At 43.2% G+C, this 17,571-nt stretch overlaps 1 protein-coding gene across 1 annotated transcript in view; it reads left to right on the plus strand.

The window, feature by feature from the left end:
- The first annotated feature begins 13,901 nt into the window (after positions 1-13,901).
- The window catches only part of Fnbp4 (formin binding protein 4), a 36,744-nt gene continuing 33,074 nt past the window's right edge, over positions 13,902-17,571 (plus strand). The window contains exons 1-2 of the mRNA XM_041637597.1: positions 13,902-14,242; positions 15,245-15,337. Coding sequence (XP_041493531.1) covers positions 14,026-14,242; positions 15,245-15,337 — 310 coding nt within the window. The 5' untranslated portion in view covers positions 13,902-14,025. The remainder of the gene's footprint in view (positions 14,243-15,244; positions 15,338-17,571) is intronic.

The following is a 17,571-nucleotide window of genomic DNA, read 5'->3' on the forward strand; positions in this document are numbered from 1 at the left end:
TTAAGTATAAATTATGACCAGCTTTTTAAGGAAAATACATTCTGAGTCTCACTCTAAGCTAATGTTGAGTAAACATTAGAAAAAATTAATGTCCATCATCTATGAAAGAAACAGATTTTCATTTTCAAAATGTATTAGTTTATGTGACTTATCATAATCAAGCTGGACTTGATCATACAGTTAGTCTGATAATATTTTGGATCAAAATAGAATTTTACTGGTCAAAATCAGAAACATTCATACGTACAAACTACAAACTTTGGGAAAGATTAAAAAAATAATAATAAAATATCCTTTGATTTTATTCTGTATATTAAGATTTATCTTTCTTTTTTATTTTTCGAGACAGGGTTTCTCTGTAGCTTTGGAGCCTGTTCTGGAACTAGTTCTTGTAGACCAGGCTAGCCTCCGGCTCAGAGATCCGCCTGCTTCTGCCTCCCGAGTGCTGGGATTAAAGGTGTGCACCACCACTGCCTGGCTAAGATTGATCTTTCAAGGAAACCATTTCTATACTACTTGTGTGCATGAATACCCTTTGACTTTCTGGGTTTTCATAAGCCTTTAGAATTTATACTAATCAACAACCTATTTATATTACACCGTTTTTAGCTCTATAATGCTTAATATGAGTTTGTTTTTGTTTGGTTTTTTTTGCTTTTTTTTTTTTTTTTTTGCTTTTTCGAGACAGGGTTTCTCTGTGGTTTTGGAGCCTGTCCTGGAACTACTTCTTGTATCACAGAGATCCGCCTTCCTAGGTTTCCAAGCTTGAGGCTTTCCACTACAAGAAAGGCGTTGACCCATTTATGTACTTATAATCATAGTCTGGGAAATATCAAGTCCTGTTGTGGCCATGTCTGAGCAGCAAGGAGGATGCTAGTGCCGCATCAAGATCTTTTTGGATCTGGTTGCTGATCCAGGCAGCACCTTCCACAGTAGTAGCTCATGTAGCACTGACCAGCTTTTCTCTGCTAACCCCTTGTCAAAGCCAGCCAGGTCTTTCTTCCGTTTATTTCCACCTGCCTCACTCACTTCATTTTGCATACCACTTTGGGCCTGTGCTTATATTTACTACACCCTTTGATATTTTCATAGTCCATAGTAATAAGACCATTTCTTGTTTTTTTCCTACCCTGGTGATTTTTCTCTCACAAAGTATTGTTTTAAAGGTTACCTGAGGGTCTAGGGCAATGGCTCACTGGTTAGCCAAGCTTGCCGCTCTTCCACAGGACCCAAGTTTGAACCCCATGTTGGGCAGCTCACAACTACCTGAAACACCAGCTCCAGGGGCTCCGACTCCGTCGTCTGTACTCCATTGACACCTGCACTTCTTCACATTCCCACACATAAACATAAGTACAAATGATAAAACATACTGGTTTTTAAAGGTTCTGTTGTGCTAGGAGTGAAGTTCAGTGGTAGAACGTTTGCTTAGCAGGCCCAAGGTCCTCAGTCCCCAGCACTTTACTGCAATGGCTGCAACAGGTGCCCTTTTTGGTAGTACTAGATTTGGTAGGCCTGGGTGTCAAGCCTTGTATTTGATCCCAAACACCACAAAGGGGAAAGGAAAAAGATAATATCACTGAGCTTTTATATGATAATTTTTAGTAAGTATACTACTATTATTATTGTAACTTTGTAAAATTTGCTTTACAACACTTTTTCAGAATTTTTTTTCCCCTCTGCCAGCTCTTCTCACTGAGTTCTAGCTACTTAAGAACTCTTGGGTTCTGCTTGTCAAAGTGGTGCACGCCTTTAATCCTAGCACTCACACTCAGGAGACAGGGACAGGCAAATCTCTGAGTCTGAAGCCAGCCTGGTCTACATAGTTGTAGGACAGCCAGGGCTATATTGATAACAGGAAGAACCCTTGAGATCAGTTGTCAAGAGTTGAGTACCCGCCTTGTCTCTGTTCTGACTCCTTCTGCTTAGCTGCTCAGTGTTTCTCAGTTTCCTAAAACTTTCCTGAGCATGTAGGGGGCAGCAAATGTCAAGAAATAGGTTTGGAGAGTTGGCTCCACTGTTTAAGAGTATTTTTTGCCCTTCTGGGGGACCAGAATTCAATTCCCAGCACCATCACCCTCAACAATCAGCTTTTAACTCCAGCTCTAGGGGATCTAAAGCCATCTGGCCTCCTGAAGTAGCTGTCCACATAATGACAGAGGCAGGCAGTTCTCTGTTCCAGGAAAGCCAGAGCTACAAACAACAACAAAAAAAAAAAAAAAAATTAAAGATTCTTTTTTCATTTCCCCCAACATAGGGTTTCATGTATCCCAGGCCAGCCTTGAATTCGCTGTAGCCAAAGATGATGTTGAATTTCTGATATTCTTGCCTCTGCCTCTGAAGTACTAGGATTAGTCATAGACCACTTACGCAGTGTCAGAATCTAACCCAGGTCTCTATGTATACCTGTCAAGCACTCTACCAACTGAACTGTATCCCAAGTCCAACCCCAATTTGAAGACATTGGTTTTTCTGGGGAGGCAGAGTGGCATCAAACAGATTGGCAGAATCTCCTCTCCAGCCCATTGCAAACACTCCTCTCAAATGAATATGGATGGGATTTATACCTAAATAGCAAAAAGAAAAGTCTGTCCATGAACACAGTGTAGATAAGGGAATCAAGGTGGCTTACCTCAATCTGCTACAAATATACCAGATTCCATCAGCACATCGTTTTATGTTATAGAAATTTATGACTTATGTTTGAAATTTGTGAGTGTTTTGCCTAAATGTATTTTTGTTTACCATGTGTGTACCTGGTGACCATGGGGCCAGAGCAGGGGCATCAGACCCCCTGGGACTGGAGTTACAGATGGTGGTAAGCTACTATATGTGTGCTGGGAATCAAACCTGGGTCCTCAGCAAGAGGTTTTTTTTTTTTATTTTTTTCTAACCACTGGGCCATCTCTCCAGCCCCATCACAGAAACTTCTAAAGTTTTCTTTCATCTATCCTACTCTTCTCAATCACGGTACCTAAAACCATAGATGTTCCTGTGTTCCTGGGCTCTTCCACACACCCGAGAATTAGAGACTTAGATGCAAATAACTCACCATTAACCTTTCATTGTATCTACTCAGAGCTCAGTAAGTAAAAGGCCAATTTATTGTTCAAATGGCCTATGGACTAAATAAATATAGGTATTTCTTTCAATAAACCAGGCTCCGTGGTTTAAATGAACTTCCATAAAACATGTAAAGTCAAATAATGTGGTATTATAAATAAGCTGATCGTTGTCCTTGGTTCTTAGCACAGAACTTCAAAAACCTTCGGAATTTCCTGAGCTATGGGAATTTGCTTAATAAGCTGAATCTTGGTAAGTTCCTAACTAGCTTCCAAAGTGGAACTGCTCGCCAGAAAACAACCACAAGATTTGAGGGTTAGTACCTCGAACCAGCCCAACTTTCTAGTAGAAATAAGATCTGGGGCCAATCTTATGGCCAGCAATTTTGGGAATCAAGGCCCTTAAAAAAATTAACAAGTGGAGCTTCCCACATGGTAAGCTGGGAGACTGACACACTCTGGTTACACAGGAAGACTGAGCGGAAGCCGTGATCATCCTTCCCCTTGCCTTCCCCTGCATCTCACCCTATTTACTATCCTTATACTAACACTGTAGTAGTGGTAAGTTTAGAATTCTGAGCTCTGAGAGTATTGGTGAGAGCCACTCAAGTGCAGGTGTTCCTGAAATCGGAACCCTATACAGCCATTGAAATTTCATCCTACCTTACTGAATTGGCTTTTGTGGATTGTTCACAGAATTAATTGCCTTTGCCAGTGAATTCCAAAAGACAAAGCTCTTAAATAGGTTCAGGAAGCTTAGCTCTCAAAACTACCAAAATAGTAAAGGCCACCTACCAAATGAGTACAACTAAATATATTTGAAAATGTTTATTTAAAGATGATACAGGTGTGAGAGATCAATAGTTAAGAGCCTGTACTGCAAGCAGTTGGGCGTGGTGGCAGCACGTTGGGGGCAGATGCAAGTAGAACTCTGAATTCTAGGCCAGTCTGGTCTACAAAGTGAGATCCAAGACATCCAGGACTACACAGAAAAACCCTGTCTCAAACAAGCATGTTCTGTTCTTGCAAGGACCTAGCACCCACAACGGGTTACTAACAGCAGCCTATAATTCCAGAGTTTGATGACTCTGTAGATTCCAAGGGCACTTGCACACACACACACACACTGAAAAGTAGAAAATAATTAGAGGCAATATATGTTTATTCAAATGATGTTCAAAACTTTCACTTGTCAATTGTCAAATGTTTTTAGTTTTTTAAATTAGCATACAGAGTAGTAAGATTCATTTCCTTACATTCCTCCAACTGTCATGATTTGTTTTTTCCTTTGTTGTAGTAATAGGAGCGGCAGGGCTGCGTCCCCGGCACCCGGCCGCCCACATGGCTAGCTCTAGCTTATGCCCCGAAATAATTACACGGAAACTGTATTCTTTTAAACACCGCTTGGCCCATTATATCTAGCCTTTTCTCGGCTAACTCTCGCACCTGGACTAGCCCATTTCTAATAATCTATGTAGCCCAAGAGCTGGCTTACCAGGAATGATCTTAACCTGCGTCTGCCTGGAGTGGGAGAATCATGGCGACTCTCTGACTCAGCTTCTTTCTCCCAGCATTCTGTTCTGTTTACTCCGCCTACCTATGTTTTAACCTATGAGGGCCAGCCAAGCAGTTTCTTTATTTTTTAACCAATGAAATCAGCAGATTGATATGACACTCCCCCATCACTTCCCCTTTTTCTGTTTAAACAAAAAAAGGAAGGCTTTAACTTTAACATAGCAAAATTACATATAACAAAAAGTTACCAAGCAAGAATTACAGTTACAATATTTATATCTATTTTATCTTTTATCATAACAATGGAAAACTATAACTACCTATCTATTCTTCAACTCCATCAAAGACTCCAGAAGGATATAATATTACCTAAGCAAACAAGAAATACAAACTCTAGAAATGACAGAGACATCTCGCTGCCTGGACAGTCACCCAAAGTTCCTCTGCAGTGTTGGGGCATCCATCTTCGGCCTACAGGCCCATAGTTTCCAGCAGACATTTCCATGAACAGGAAATTCCAAAGACAGTTCAGTCACTATCTGCTGTGTCTTGCAGAATGTCTCACAGACTCTTTCATGAGTCAGGAACCCCAAAAGACCATCTCACCTTTAGGCAAGTTCAGCAGTCCTCTCTCTGCGGGTTCTTTGTGTCCAGTTTATGCATCAGTCCAGGCAAGAGCAGTTTCTTGCCCAAATGGCTATCAAACTCCATAAGGATCCTCTTCGATGCCCATCTTCCTCTCGAAGTAGATTGGTGCTGCCAGGAGCAGACGTGTCTCATTGTCATGAAAAACCCTAAGTTATTAAAATATTTTAAATGTCATATTCTGCAGTCTTTGAGAGATATGAAGAATGTCTATCTAACTGAAATATATCTCTATAAAATCTAACTAACATGACTACAAGCTTTACTATTATCGATGATTATCCATTAGCAACCTATATTTCCTATTATACATTACATTTTAAATGAACTACACAATCACAATCCCTTAATATCAGAAATAATATACATATAACAAAATTGACCTCAAAATCCACACCAATGCAAATTATTCATACCTATATCATTTTCCCCTTTAAATGTAAAAGAACATTTATAAACAATATTTTGGGAACATGGGCGCAGTTTTTTCTCTCCAAACTGCTTCCTGCTGAATGGGGGCGCTGTTAATCAGATCATTTAGGGTGTAACCTGTGTGCCAGGTTTATCTCAGTTGGCAGTTGAGTGAAGTAATATTTTGAGGGTGTTCACAGGAACTTTTCGGGAGGTCGTAGTCCATCATACCATATCGGGATAGAATCAATCCAGAGGGTCTGGTCCTCTGTGAAAACAAAAGAAGACCCTCTCCAAAGCATCATATCCTTAGACCCAAATTTTGAAATCATAATACCCTTATATCCATTCTGGTTTAGCTTGGCAGCCCATGTAATGAAATATCTTTCTGTACTTAGCTCCTTTACAGTAAAAAATTTTAAAGAAAACACAATGTACATAATCCAGACTCTCTGTGAATTTTCCATTTTTACGTGGCTTATTTTTACTTTATTTCTCTTAATCTATAACTATCTGTACTCTGTCTCTTTAAAGACTTTACCTTTTTTTTTTAAGCATTAACTTTATTCTCTATATTTTTCTTCTCTCTCTCAAGCCTACGTACATTCATCCAACAGTGTGACTCATTTAGTGATCTGAATCTGTCCTATTGTGAATCTGCAATATTTTACTATCCAGGAGCACTTTTGATTTGCGCCTTTAAATCACTAGGCACTTAAGAATCTAAGCTGTGACATTCCTAGGTCAAAAACAGGTACTGCCTGCTGGCCCTGCCCAGTCCAACATGGCGGAGCCGCTCGTGCCTCTGATTCTTGCACATTGCACCACTAGCATGGCGGAGCTGCTTGTGCCTCTGAGCTGCAGCACGCAATGTCCCCCTTTTAGGCACACAGCAGTCTAGTTACCATCAAACAAATCGTAGCACATTACTCCAAATGCTCCATTCAAAAGCTCTGTCTCCCACAGGAGCCAGACAGAGATTGCAATGGCGGCACAGCCCAGAAAGCTGGCATTTTAAAACAGCCAGTTTTTTCCTGCTGCTGAGTCAGGAAAATTTCAAAATGGAGGACGTACCATTTTGTGCTAGCTCTGAGGCCGCCAGGTAGGAGTGGCACTCAGCACTTTAATTCTGAGACTGAGCGTGCAGCACAGAAATTCTTTTCATCCAAGTTACTGCCAAATCTGACACTCAGAGCACTGCGCAGTCCTAATCCGCCATGCTCTCCCGCCTGCCTAAGCCTGATTCGGCCATCTGCCCAGGTGCAGGCGGGGAGCGCTGAGCCATCGGCACCATCTCAGAGCACTCTCCTTCCGATCCCAAGCAGGAACACAAACATCCAGTCTCATAAAATCCATTGAAATGCTTTAAAGACAGAGTTTACGGTGGCAGCACAGCCCCAAGAAGCCGTGCTTTAAAATGACGCAGCTTTTTTTCTGCTGCTGTTGCTGAATCAGGAAATCTCTCTACAGCACGCCACCAACAAACAGCAAAAATCTGTGATAAACTCTCTCTCCCTTATTTTTAAGCCTTCTCAGGTTTTTAAATGGATTTAGTCCATCACGTCGGGCGCCACTCTGTAGTAGTAGGAGCGGCGGGGCTGCGTCCCTGGCACCCGCCCGCCCGCACGGCTAGCTTTACCCGAAATAATTATATGGAAACTGTATTCTTTTAAATACTGCTTGGCCCATTTCTATCTAGCCTCTTCTAGGCTAGCTCTCGCACTTGGACTAGCCCATTTCTAATAATCTGCTGTAGCCCATGAGCTGGCTTACCAGGAATGATCTTAACCTGCGTCTGCCTGGACTGGGAGAATCATGGTGACTCCCTGACTCAGCTTCTTTCTCCCAGCATTCTGTTCTGTTTACTCCACCCACCTATGAGGGCCAAGCAGTTTCTTTATTGCTTAACCAATGAAATCAACAGATTGATATATGACACTCCCCCATCACTTTGTGTTTGCTTGTTTGTTTGTTTTTGTTTTTTGTTTTGTTTTTCAAGACAGGGTTTCTCTATAGCCCTGGCTGTCCTGGGACTTGCTCTGTAGACCAGGCTGATCTTGAACTCAAGAGATCCATCTGCCTCTGCCTTCTGAGTGCTGGGATTAAAGGCATGTGCCACCACTATCCAAGAATTTGATTTTTCTTTATAGCTGAATCCACTGTGTATATGTACCACATTTATTTAATGCACTCGTGCTGATGGACATCTAAGCTGATTCCATTTCCTAGTTTACGCAAATCCCCTTGCTTATGTGAATAGTTTGAGACTTTCTCAGCAGTTCTCCGCTGGAAATAATCACAAGAACTGACAAATAGAATTCCATGAAGTCAAAGAGCACACGGCAAAGTAAACTCTCAACAGAGAGAAGAAACAGCCTATAGAATCGGGGGTCTTTGCCGTTATACTTCAGGAGGGGAATTAATATCTAGAATAAATGCAGAACTGGAAAAGTTAACCCCCCCCCAAAAATCTTCCAATGAATAAATGGGCTAATGAACTGAGCAAGACAGTCCTCAAATGTCCAATAAATGTTTTTAAAGTGGTCAACATTCTTAGCCATCAGGGAAATACAAAAGTATTTGAGATTCAGTCTCACTCCCTTTAGAATGGCTAGCATCAAGAAAATAAATGCCAACAAATGCTGGTGAAGATATAAAAAAGGAAAACCCAGTAATGATGGGAATGCAAAATTGTGCAGTCATTGCAAAAATCAGTATAGTTTCTCAAAAAGTTAAAAATGGGAGGATAGAGAAGCAGGTAAAGAGATCATTGCATACCTGATGACCTGAGTCTCTTGTGAGACCCCCACCCCCACCCCTTATTCTCAAAGGGACGAGAAGGAATTTCCTAGCAGAATGTTTTAAAAATAGAAACCCAGACTAGCTTGCTCCCAGGAAGATAGTGGCCTTCTCCTCCCACCTGAAAGATTACGCCCGGTCACCTGGTACAGGCTGATAAAGATGGCCTGACTCAGGAACAAAGAACTAGCTGACACAGCAGGATGGAACAGAGCAAAAGACCTTGTGCCCATGCCAAAGCAGCTTCAAAAGGCCTCTTTGTAGTTACACCTTTAAAAGCTTACCCCACAGAGGAGCAAGAATTCCTCTCTACCTCACTGCAGCGGGGGGTTAGAGATGGGTTCCAAACTAGTTTGTATTGCGCTAAATAAACCTTGCTTTATTTATTACAGTCTGGTGGTCGTAATCTGGGCACAACACTGACAGCATAACCCCATCAATCAATCAGTCAGTCAACCAATCAATGTTCTTTTTGTTAATAGGGCTAGTAATGGTTCAGCAGGTAAAGGCATCTGCTGCCAATCTAATGATGTGTCTTCAGTCTTGGCACCACACGGCAGAAAAGGAGGACCAGCTTCTGAAAGTTGTTTTCTGACACACACACGTATTTTTTTTCTTTTACACAGGGATTCCCTGTGTATTCCCAGCTGGCCTGGAACTTGCTAGGTAGACCAGGCTAACGTTGAACTCTAGGGATCCACCTGTCCCTATCTTCCAATGTAATATTTTTTTTGTTGTTGTTGTTTTTTTGTTCTGTTTTTCGAGACAGGGTTTCCCTGTGTAACAGTCCTAGCTGTCCTGGAACTAGCTCTTGTAGATGAGCCTGGCCTCGAACTCACAGGGATTTACCTGCCTCTGCCTCCCAAGTACTGGGATTAAAGGCGTGCGCCACTACCACCCAGCTAATGTAATACATTTTTTTTAAAAAGATTTTTGCTCCAAAGTTAGAGAAACCCTGTCTTGAAAAACCAAAAAAAAAAAAAAAAATTTCTACTATACAGCTACCATATTCTACTGTCATTCTTCCCAAGAAATAAATCAGAAGATTATTAACAACTTCAAAATAGTTAACCTTTTCTTATGTTATTTTTTTCCACAAATCTTAGGACACTTTAAATATTCATATTCTTCATCCATAGGTAAAAAAAGAAAAACAGGCCGAGCAGTGGTGGATCTCTGTGAATTTGAGACCAGCCTGGTCTACAAAGCGTGTTCCAGAACAAGCTCCATAGCTACTGAGAAACCCTGTCTCAAAAAACGAAAAAATAAAAATAAAGGAAAGCAATCTTTTTTCAAGTTTGTATATATTTATTCGTTCATGTATGTATGACATATGCTGAATGCCTCTTATGTTCCAGAAAGTATGCTTTATAAACATGGGAAACAAATGAAATTTTAAAAATCAAGTTATTGTTCTTGTGCATTTCGCATTTGACAACCAATTAGTGGGTGCATGCAAAATTCAGACATTTACTCTGTAAGGTTATGAGAATCAAATACAATTCTGCATTCAAAGTGACTAGCTAGTAACACATAGAACATAATATAAATCATAGTAAATAATGTTCTTTTTTTTTTTTTTGAGACAGAGATTCTCTGTAGCTTTGGAGCCTATCCTGGGACTAGCTCTTGTAGACCAGGCTGACCTCAAACTCACAGAGATCCGCCTGCCTCTGCCTCCCAAGTGCTGAGATTAAAGGCGTGTGCCACCACTGCCCAGCATAATGTTAGATATTTATAGAGTGCTTGGGTAGGAACCTAATTAGCTTCTGTGGTTGTGAAAATGTATCCCACCAGTAATTTTTTTTTTTAAAGATTTATTTATTTATTATGTATACAACATTCCTGCAATGTATGTTTATATGCCAGAAGAGGGCACCAGATCTCATTATAGATGGTTGTGAGCCACCATGTGGTTGCTGGGAATTGAACTCAGGACCTCTGGAAGAACAATCAGTGCTCTTAACCTCTGAGCCATCTCTCCAGCCCCCCCACCAGTTATTTTTTAAAAACTTTATTGTCTGTGTGTTGGTGTGAAGGTGCCAGACCCCCTGGAACTGGAGTTACAAACAGCCACAGCTGTGAGCCATGTGGGTGCTGGGAATTGAACCCATGTCCTCTGGAAGAGGAAGACAGGTATCCACACTACTGTCAATGCCAAAAAGGGCCTTACCAGTGAGGCAGAGATACTCAATGTTCAGAAAGGTCTTGTCTGCACTGAGCCTGGGGGCATGTGATACAGTAGTTATTGCAACTAGAATAAAGGATGGATTTAAGGTGAGATGAAATGGATGGGAAGTTGAGTCAAAGACCATCTTCAGAAAGGATAAATGTCTAGCACTGATAGAGGGGCCACAGTTCTCTGTTCTAAAGATTAAAGTTAAACTTTTATTGAGCTGAAAGACTTCTATTTAGACAGATCAATAATTTAATTTAGTAGGCTTCCTATTTCACTTGTAGCTCTACAGTGAATATCATAAATCTTCATAGACTCAGTTTTCTGATTGTAGTCTATGTTATGACCACATCTACATTCATCATGCTTCTGATGAATGTCTCCATTTGGCCTCTGCCAGTCCAGGATCCATTTTTATTTTTTAGCTTTTCAAGTGAGACACTATTGCCACTATAATGTCTAACCTGCAGTCAAGAAAGCTCTTCAGAAATGCTGGGGCCTGGTGAAAGGTGTGGCCTCTCAACTTTGCTAGTGTAAGTAGGTTTTTAGAATTTTTTATTTTATGTATATGTGCATCACATGCATACTTGGTGCCAGAGGCCAGGAGAGGGCAACAGATCCCCAGGAATTGCAGTACAGACAGTTGTGAGCCAACATGTGGGTACTGGACAGTCATTCAATGCCCCGAGTTTTGTTGTTTCTGTTTTGAAACAGGGTCTTACTATGTATCCATGGCTGTACTGGAACTCAGAGATCTGCCTGCCTCTGCCTCTCAAGTGCTTCGACATTCGGTCTATACTTCTGTATCTTTACTACCCATTCCCATGCATCTTTCCAAGATTTCTGCTTATAGTATTATTTTACTAATGCGTTGTTGTTATTGTTATCTTTAAGACAATATCTCACTCTGTAAGCCAGAATGATCTTATGCATAACTGGCTAGACTCACTTGTAGTGATCCTCCTGCCTCAGTCTCCACTGAGATAATAGATATGAACCATAACAAGTTCTGCTAGTACTATTAGTAGTACTTAAGTAGCTCTCCTGTGGTACAGTGCACCGCCTTCTAGACCACAATTATACCTCACTTTAGAGGCCTGCTCACATTAATTATAGGTCTAGAAGCAGGTAGGCATAAGTCCTGAAAAATCAGCATTATCTTGCTAGGCAACTATCTCTGGGGAGAACTTTATTTTTTTTTTTTTTAGTTTTTCGAGGCAGGGTTTCTCTGTAGCTTTGGAGCCTGTCCTGGCACTAGCTCCTGTAGACCAGGCTGGCCTAGAACTCACAGAGATCCGCCTGTCTCTGCCTCCCGAGTGCTGGGATTAAAGGCGTGCGCCACCACCGCCCGGCGAGAACTTTAATGGCTCAGGATGTCACCTGCCTCTAGGGATGGGGCGGTCACTTCTGCAGGCAAACAAGATGCAGAATTTAGAGAGCTCAACATCCCCAGTCTCCTCAAGATTTTTTTCTCTAGCTACAAATGGAGGATTTGAGAGTGGAACAGAAAGGAGTGTTTATGGAAGATAAGTAGGATGGGGAGGGGTGTCTCTCTCTCTCTCTCTCTCTCTCTCACTCTCTCTCTGTCATTTTTTTTTTTTTTTGAGACAGAGTTTCTCTGTAGTTTTTGGAACCTGTCCTGGAACTAGTTTTTTTAGACTAGGCTGGCCTTGGACTCACAGAGATCCACCTGTCTCTGCCTCCTAGTTCTGGGATTAAAAGATCGCCGCCCCAGCTAGTTTGACTGTTTTCAAGGTCCACTCATTTTCCCTTCTAATTGAAGAGTTTAAGAATAAGAAAATAGAAATGTAAAAATAAAGAAATATAAAGTTGTAAGTCCAGGAGCAAGAGAACAGACTGTCAGCAGCTTGAGGATGAACTATTAACAGTGGGCTATTTCGCTTTACAGCCCATAGCTCTATTTACAGGGCTGGAGCTTCTCTCTGCACCATCCTTGATAAACCAGAGATATGGGCTGAGTTAACTTTTAGGAGCCAGAGATACTGACCTCTGGGTTAGGCACTGTCTCCGTTATGGGAAACTGATGCTATCAAAGGAAAGGCATAGGGCTCCAGTATACACTGCCTGGAGGTACCAGGAGAGACAGTGGATTGATACAGGAACTGGTTTGACTAATGAACTCTGCTAATGGAGATTGTAAAGTAAGGCAGTCTGTATGTGAGATTTACCCTGAGATGGTATGAAAAGCTTTCTGCTATCTTCTAAGTTCCCAGCCTAAGAACCAATTATTCTAATTTATTAACCCTCTGACATTACTAGCAGTCCCTTTTTCTAACTAATTGCTAAGGACATCTGTTTTCTTGCAATTAGTGACTTTCGCTGTAATCTCTGAAACATATTTCATGATAGCTGCCTAGTTACCCATTGACCTTAGAACCCCCTCCCCCCCCCTTAGGGTCTCTGCTGGGGGCAAGATCATAAGAAATTTCTTTGTTCAGACCTAATGCTTTTGCCCCTACTATAAAAAGATGGATTCAGAAATCCACCTTTTGCCACAGCCTAATAAATGCCATCTCTGGCTGTAGTCTCAACTAGCTGATAAGATTCTCCACCGGGCGGTGGTGGGCGCACGCCTTTAATCCCAGCACTTGGGAGGCAGAGGCAGGCAGATCTCTGTGAGTTCGAGACCAGCCTGGTCTACAAGAGCTAGGTCCAGGACAGGCTCCAAAACCACAGAGAAACCCTGTCTCGAAAAAGCAAAAAAAAAAAAAAAAGATTCTATGACCCGCGGTGTTTTTTTTCTTTTATTTTTAAGTTTGCTTCTGGTTTTCCTGGAATCTTGCTTATTAGACTTTGGTGGTCTGTCCCAACTTTGCACGACCCACCCCTGGCCCCAACACTACATCAACATCGTACTTGCGTTTTAAGAGTCTACAGGGATATAAACACCCAGCATTGTAACTATTGTTTAATACTATACCACAAGAATCCACGGAACCTTCAGAGGGGTGAAATGAATCTTTACCTTCCTAAATGGCAAACAGCTGAAAATAGCCACAAGATGGCGAACAAAGCACTAAAGAAAACACTCGGCTAACAGCGCGCATGTACGAATCCTAATCTTGAGGAAGTCGCACTAAACGCGGGCCTTTCCGCACTATTGGCCCGACGTCCTGTCTTTTCCCTTCGCCATTGGCTACCGGGTCCTTCTCAAATCAAAACAGCCAATCGCCTTTTCCCTGGACAAGCCCACCCTTCCGTGAACGGGGCGGGGCATCCGGAGAGGCGTCCTGACTCAGGGCGCACGCGCGAGGTTCCGCACCGCGCCGGTTAGAAGCGGGTCTCCTGGGGAGGCGGTGCCGCGGTCCATGAATATTGATTACGCAGCGCGGCCCCGTGCGCCCGCCCCTCCAGACGGCCGACGCTCGGCTGCTCGCGCTCGGGCTCGCGATCGCGATGGGGAAGAAGTCCCGGGCGGTACCCGGCCGCAGGCCAATCCTGCAGCTCTCTCCCCCGGGTCCTCGGAGCAGCACGCCGGGCCGGGATCCCGACCCGGATCCGGATCCCGAGGCTGACTCGACGGCGGCCGCGACCACCCAGTCAGCCCCGGCGGCGGCCTCGACGTCGCCCGCGGTGCCTGCCACCGCTGCCCCTGAGGACTCGCCTTCGGAAGGTAAGTGAGCACGGGATGCCCCTGCCTTTATTTGGGACGTCCGGAACTCGAGCCCGGGGCTTGCGGCCTAGGCCTCCCAGGTGCCTCTTCGGACCCTGTCGGGAAGACTAACCCTGGCGCCTCGGCTGCCGGAGACCTGGAGTCTGCGAGACAGTGACCGTGGACACTGGGCGGCGCAAGGCCCGCCCGCGGCTCCTCTGAGGCGCCATTGTGGGTGCGGGGGTTTCTCCCTGGAATCTGTGCAATCCACGAAAGTCTGGTACCCCAAATATCTCTCAAATGACCCTCTCCGATCTTGTTGACGCAAAGGGTGAAGGACAATTTCCACGTGCGAGCCTTGAAGCGGTTGAGCCTATCCTTCTCTGCTTGTGTCACACTTAGTTTCGGTTTTGTTGAAATTAAGACAGCCACCTTTTTTTCTTTATGCCAGACAAAGCATCGGTACTCACAGACTCATAGGAAAGTAACAAAACCTGGGCGTTTCCCTGGAACTGTATTTGGCTTAAGAGTAACAATACATGGGGTAGATGCTGCATAAGCGGGACCATTGTGGCGCACACCTTTAATCCCAGCACTCGGGAGGCAGAGACAGGCGAATCTCTGTGAGTTTGAGGCCAGCCTGATCTACAAGAGCTAGTTCCAGGACAGGTTCCAAAAGTACACAGAGAAACCCTGTCTCGAAAAATGAAAGGGGAAAAAAGAAAACATATTAATAGGAAGAACTTAATGTGTGGAAACCTGCGGCTTATTTACGAATTTTAATTGTTAAATATTGCAGGTGCCATTCTCATATAATATTCACATTATTGTTATTTCTGTCGATGTCACTAAATGAGTGGAAGATTCATCACTGTTTCATTACCTAATTTGGACTATTGATGCGTGCTGGTTTTATAAGTTGATGAAATACAGGCCTGAAAGGTCAAATTTTGATTTTTGCTTCTTGTGTTTTCTCTGATCCACTGACTGACTCCCGTTTCATTTTGTTCTTTTCAAATATAGATGAACAAGAAGTGGTGGTGGAGGTTCCCAAAGTTGTTCCAAATCCTCCCAAACCAGTCATGACTACCAGACCCACAGCCGTTAAGGCAACAGGTACAGGATTTTGTTGTTCTTTTACCTCTTCCCTAAAATATTTTAAGTTAAATTGATTTTGTGCCTGGATTGTTTGTTGGATGGTTAAGTGTTGCTAATTTATTATTTCTCATAAAAAGTAAAGTTTTTCTGGGGTTGGGATTGTCTGGTGGATGGTTAAGTTAGTATTTCTCATAAAAAGTAGTAAAGTTTCTGGCATGAGGTTGTGTTATCAGTGATAGAATAGCGCCAGGCAGTGATGGTGCTCGCCTTAATCCCAGCACTCAGGAGGCAGAGTCTGGGGATCTCTGTGAGTTCGAGGCCAGCCTGGGCTACAAAGCCAGTTCCACGACAGGCTACAAAGCTACACAGAGAAACCCTGTCTCAGAAAACGAAAAAAAATTTTTTTAAAAGGTTTCTGTGTGCAAACTTTAAGTAACCATGAAAGTTCATGTGTTGTTTTTTATTTATTTACTGTTATACCTTAAATCCTGTGCACATGCAGGCACACAAGATTGCATGCTTCTATGAACCTATATACAAACCTATATATAAACCACCTAACTTGTTTAATTTTTAAGTCAGTGTCTCAAGCTGGCTGGACAGAGACTCCTCCCCATCTACCCGTGTGTAGCACTCCACTTCACCCCAGCACTGTGCTACAGATGAGTGCCTAGTGCTCAGAGCACGTGGTACAAGAGATCGCAGTGCAAGTCCTTGAGCGTCTTACAAACAAGCCATCTCCCACTAGTTTCTTTAGGGTCACCAACTATTCCTTATTTTTCATTTTTGATCCTCTATTTATTTGGTTGGGGTTTTTGTTGTTTTCCAGACAGTGATTCATGGTCCAAGATGGCCAAGAACCTATACTGCTGAGGCTGGTGTTTGACTGTTGACAGCCCCTGTCTTACAGTTGTGCATCACCACACCACTCATTTTCACACTGCCTTGCCTGGTACCAGTCAAATATTTGTGAAGCTGTAAATCCCTGTTTAAGTCTCCTGCACTCCAGGCACTTCTAGCCCCACCCTCCTGTGGCATTTGCGGCAGTGGTCGCTTTGGCAAACCTGAGTTCAATCAACCCTCGAACCTCTCACTCTGAGACTCCAGAACAGTCGATGGGCTGGAACTTGATCAGCTACAAAATGGGTCTACTGTAGTCCTAAGTTGCTTCAGTATTAAACTTTACACATATACTTAAATTTTGTGTGTGTGTGTGGAGAAAGAGTTACGATATTGGAAAAACAAGGATTTTTTTTCTATGCTTCATATGTATTGAAGATTAAAATGTTTTTTAAGATTAATTTTCTTTTTACATTTTTTATTTTTATTTATAAGTATGTGTCTGTCTGAGTGTATGCCATATGTGGGGGCCTGGGGAGGCCAGAAGAAGACCTTAGAACAAAGGTGGAGACACAGGTGGTTGTCAGCTGTCCAGTGTGAGGAGAAGACGTTAGAGCCACAAAGGTGGAGACAGAGGTGGAGACGCAGGTGGTTGTCAGCTGTCCAATGTGAGAAGATGTTAGAACCACAGAGGTGGAGACACAAGTGGTTGTCAGCTGTCCAGTGTGGGAAGATGTTAGAACAACAGAGGTGGAGACACAGGTGGTTGTCAGCTGTCCAGTGTGGGAAGATGTTAGAACCACAGAGGTGGAGACACAGGTGGTTGTCAGCTGTCCAGTGTGGGAAGATGTTAGAACCACAGAGGTGGAGACACAGGTGGTTGTCAGCTGTTCAGTGTGAGGAGAAGACGTTAGAGCCACAAAGGTGGAGACAGAGGTGGAGACGCAGGTGGTTGTCAGCTGTCCAATGTGAGAAGATGTTAGAACCACAGAGGTGGAGACACAAGTGGTTGTCAGCTGTCCAGTGTGGGAAGATGTTAGAACCACAGAGGTGGAGACATAGGTGGTTGTCAGCTGTCCAGTGTGAGAAGATGTTAGAACCACAGAGGTGGAGACACAGGTGGTTGTCAGCTGTTCAGTGTGAGGAGAAGACATTAGAGCCACAAAGGTGGAGACAGAGGTGGTTGTCAGCTGTCCAGTGTGGGAAGATGTTAGAACCACAGAGGTGGAGACACAGGTGGTTGTCAGCTGTCCAGTGTGAGAAGATGTTAGAACCACAGAGGTGGAGACACAGGTGGTTGTCAGCTGTCAGTGTGGGAAGATGGTAGAGCCACAGAGGTGGAGACACAGGTGGTTGTCAGCTGTCCAGTGTGAGAAGATGTTAGAACCACAGAGGTGGAGACACAGGTGGTT

This window comes from Microtus oregoni, unplaced genomic scaffold (genome assembly GCF_018167655.1).
Source record: "Microtus oregoni isolate MIOR12 unplaced genomic scaffold, Mior012 000053F_ref0000044, whole genome shotgun sequence".
Lineage (NCBI taxonomy): Eukaryota > Metazoa > Chordata > Mammalia > Rodentia > Cricetidae > Microtus > Microtus oregoni.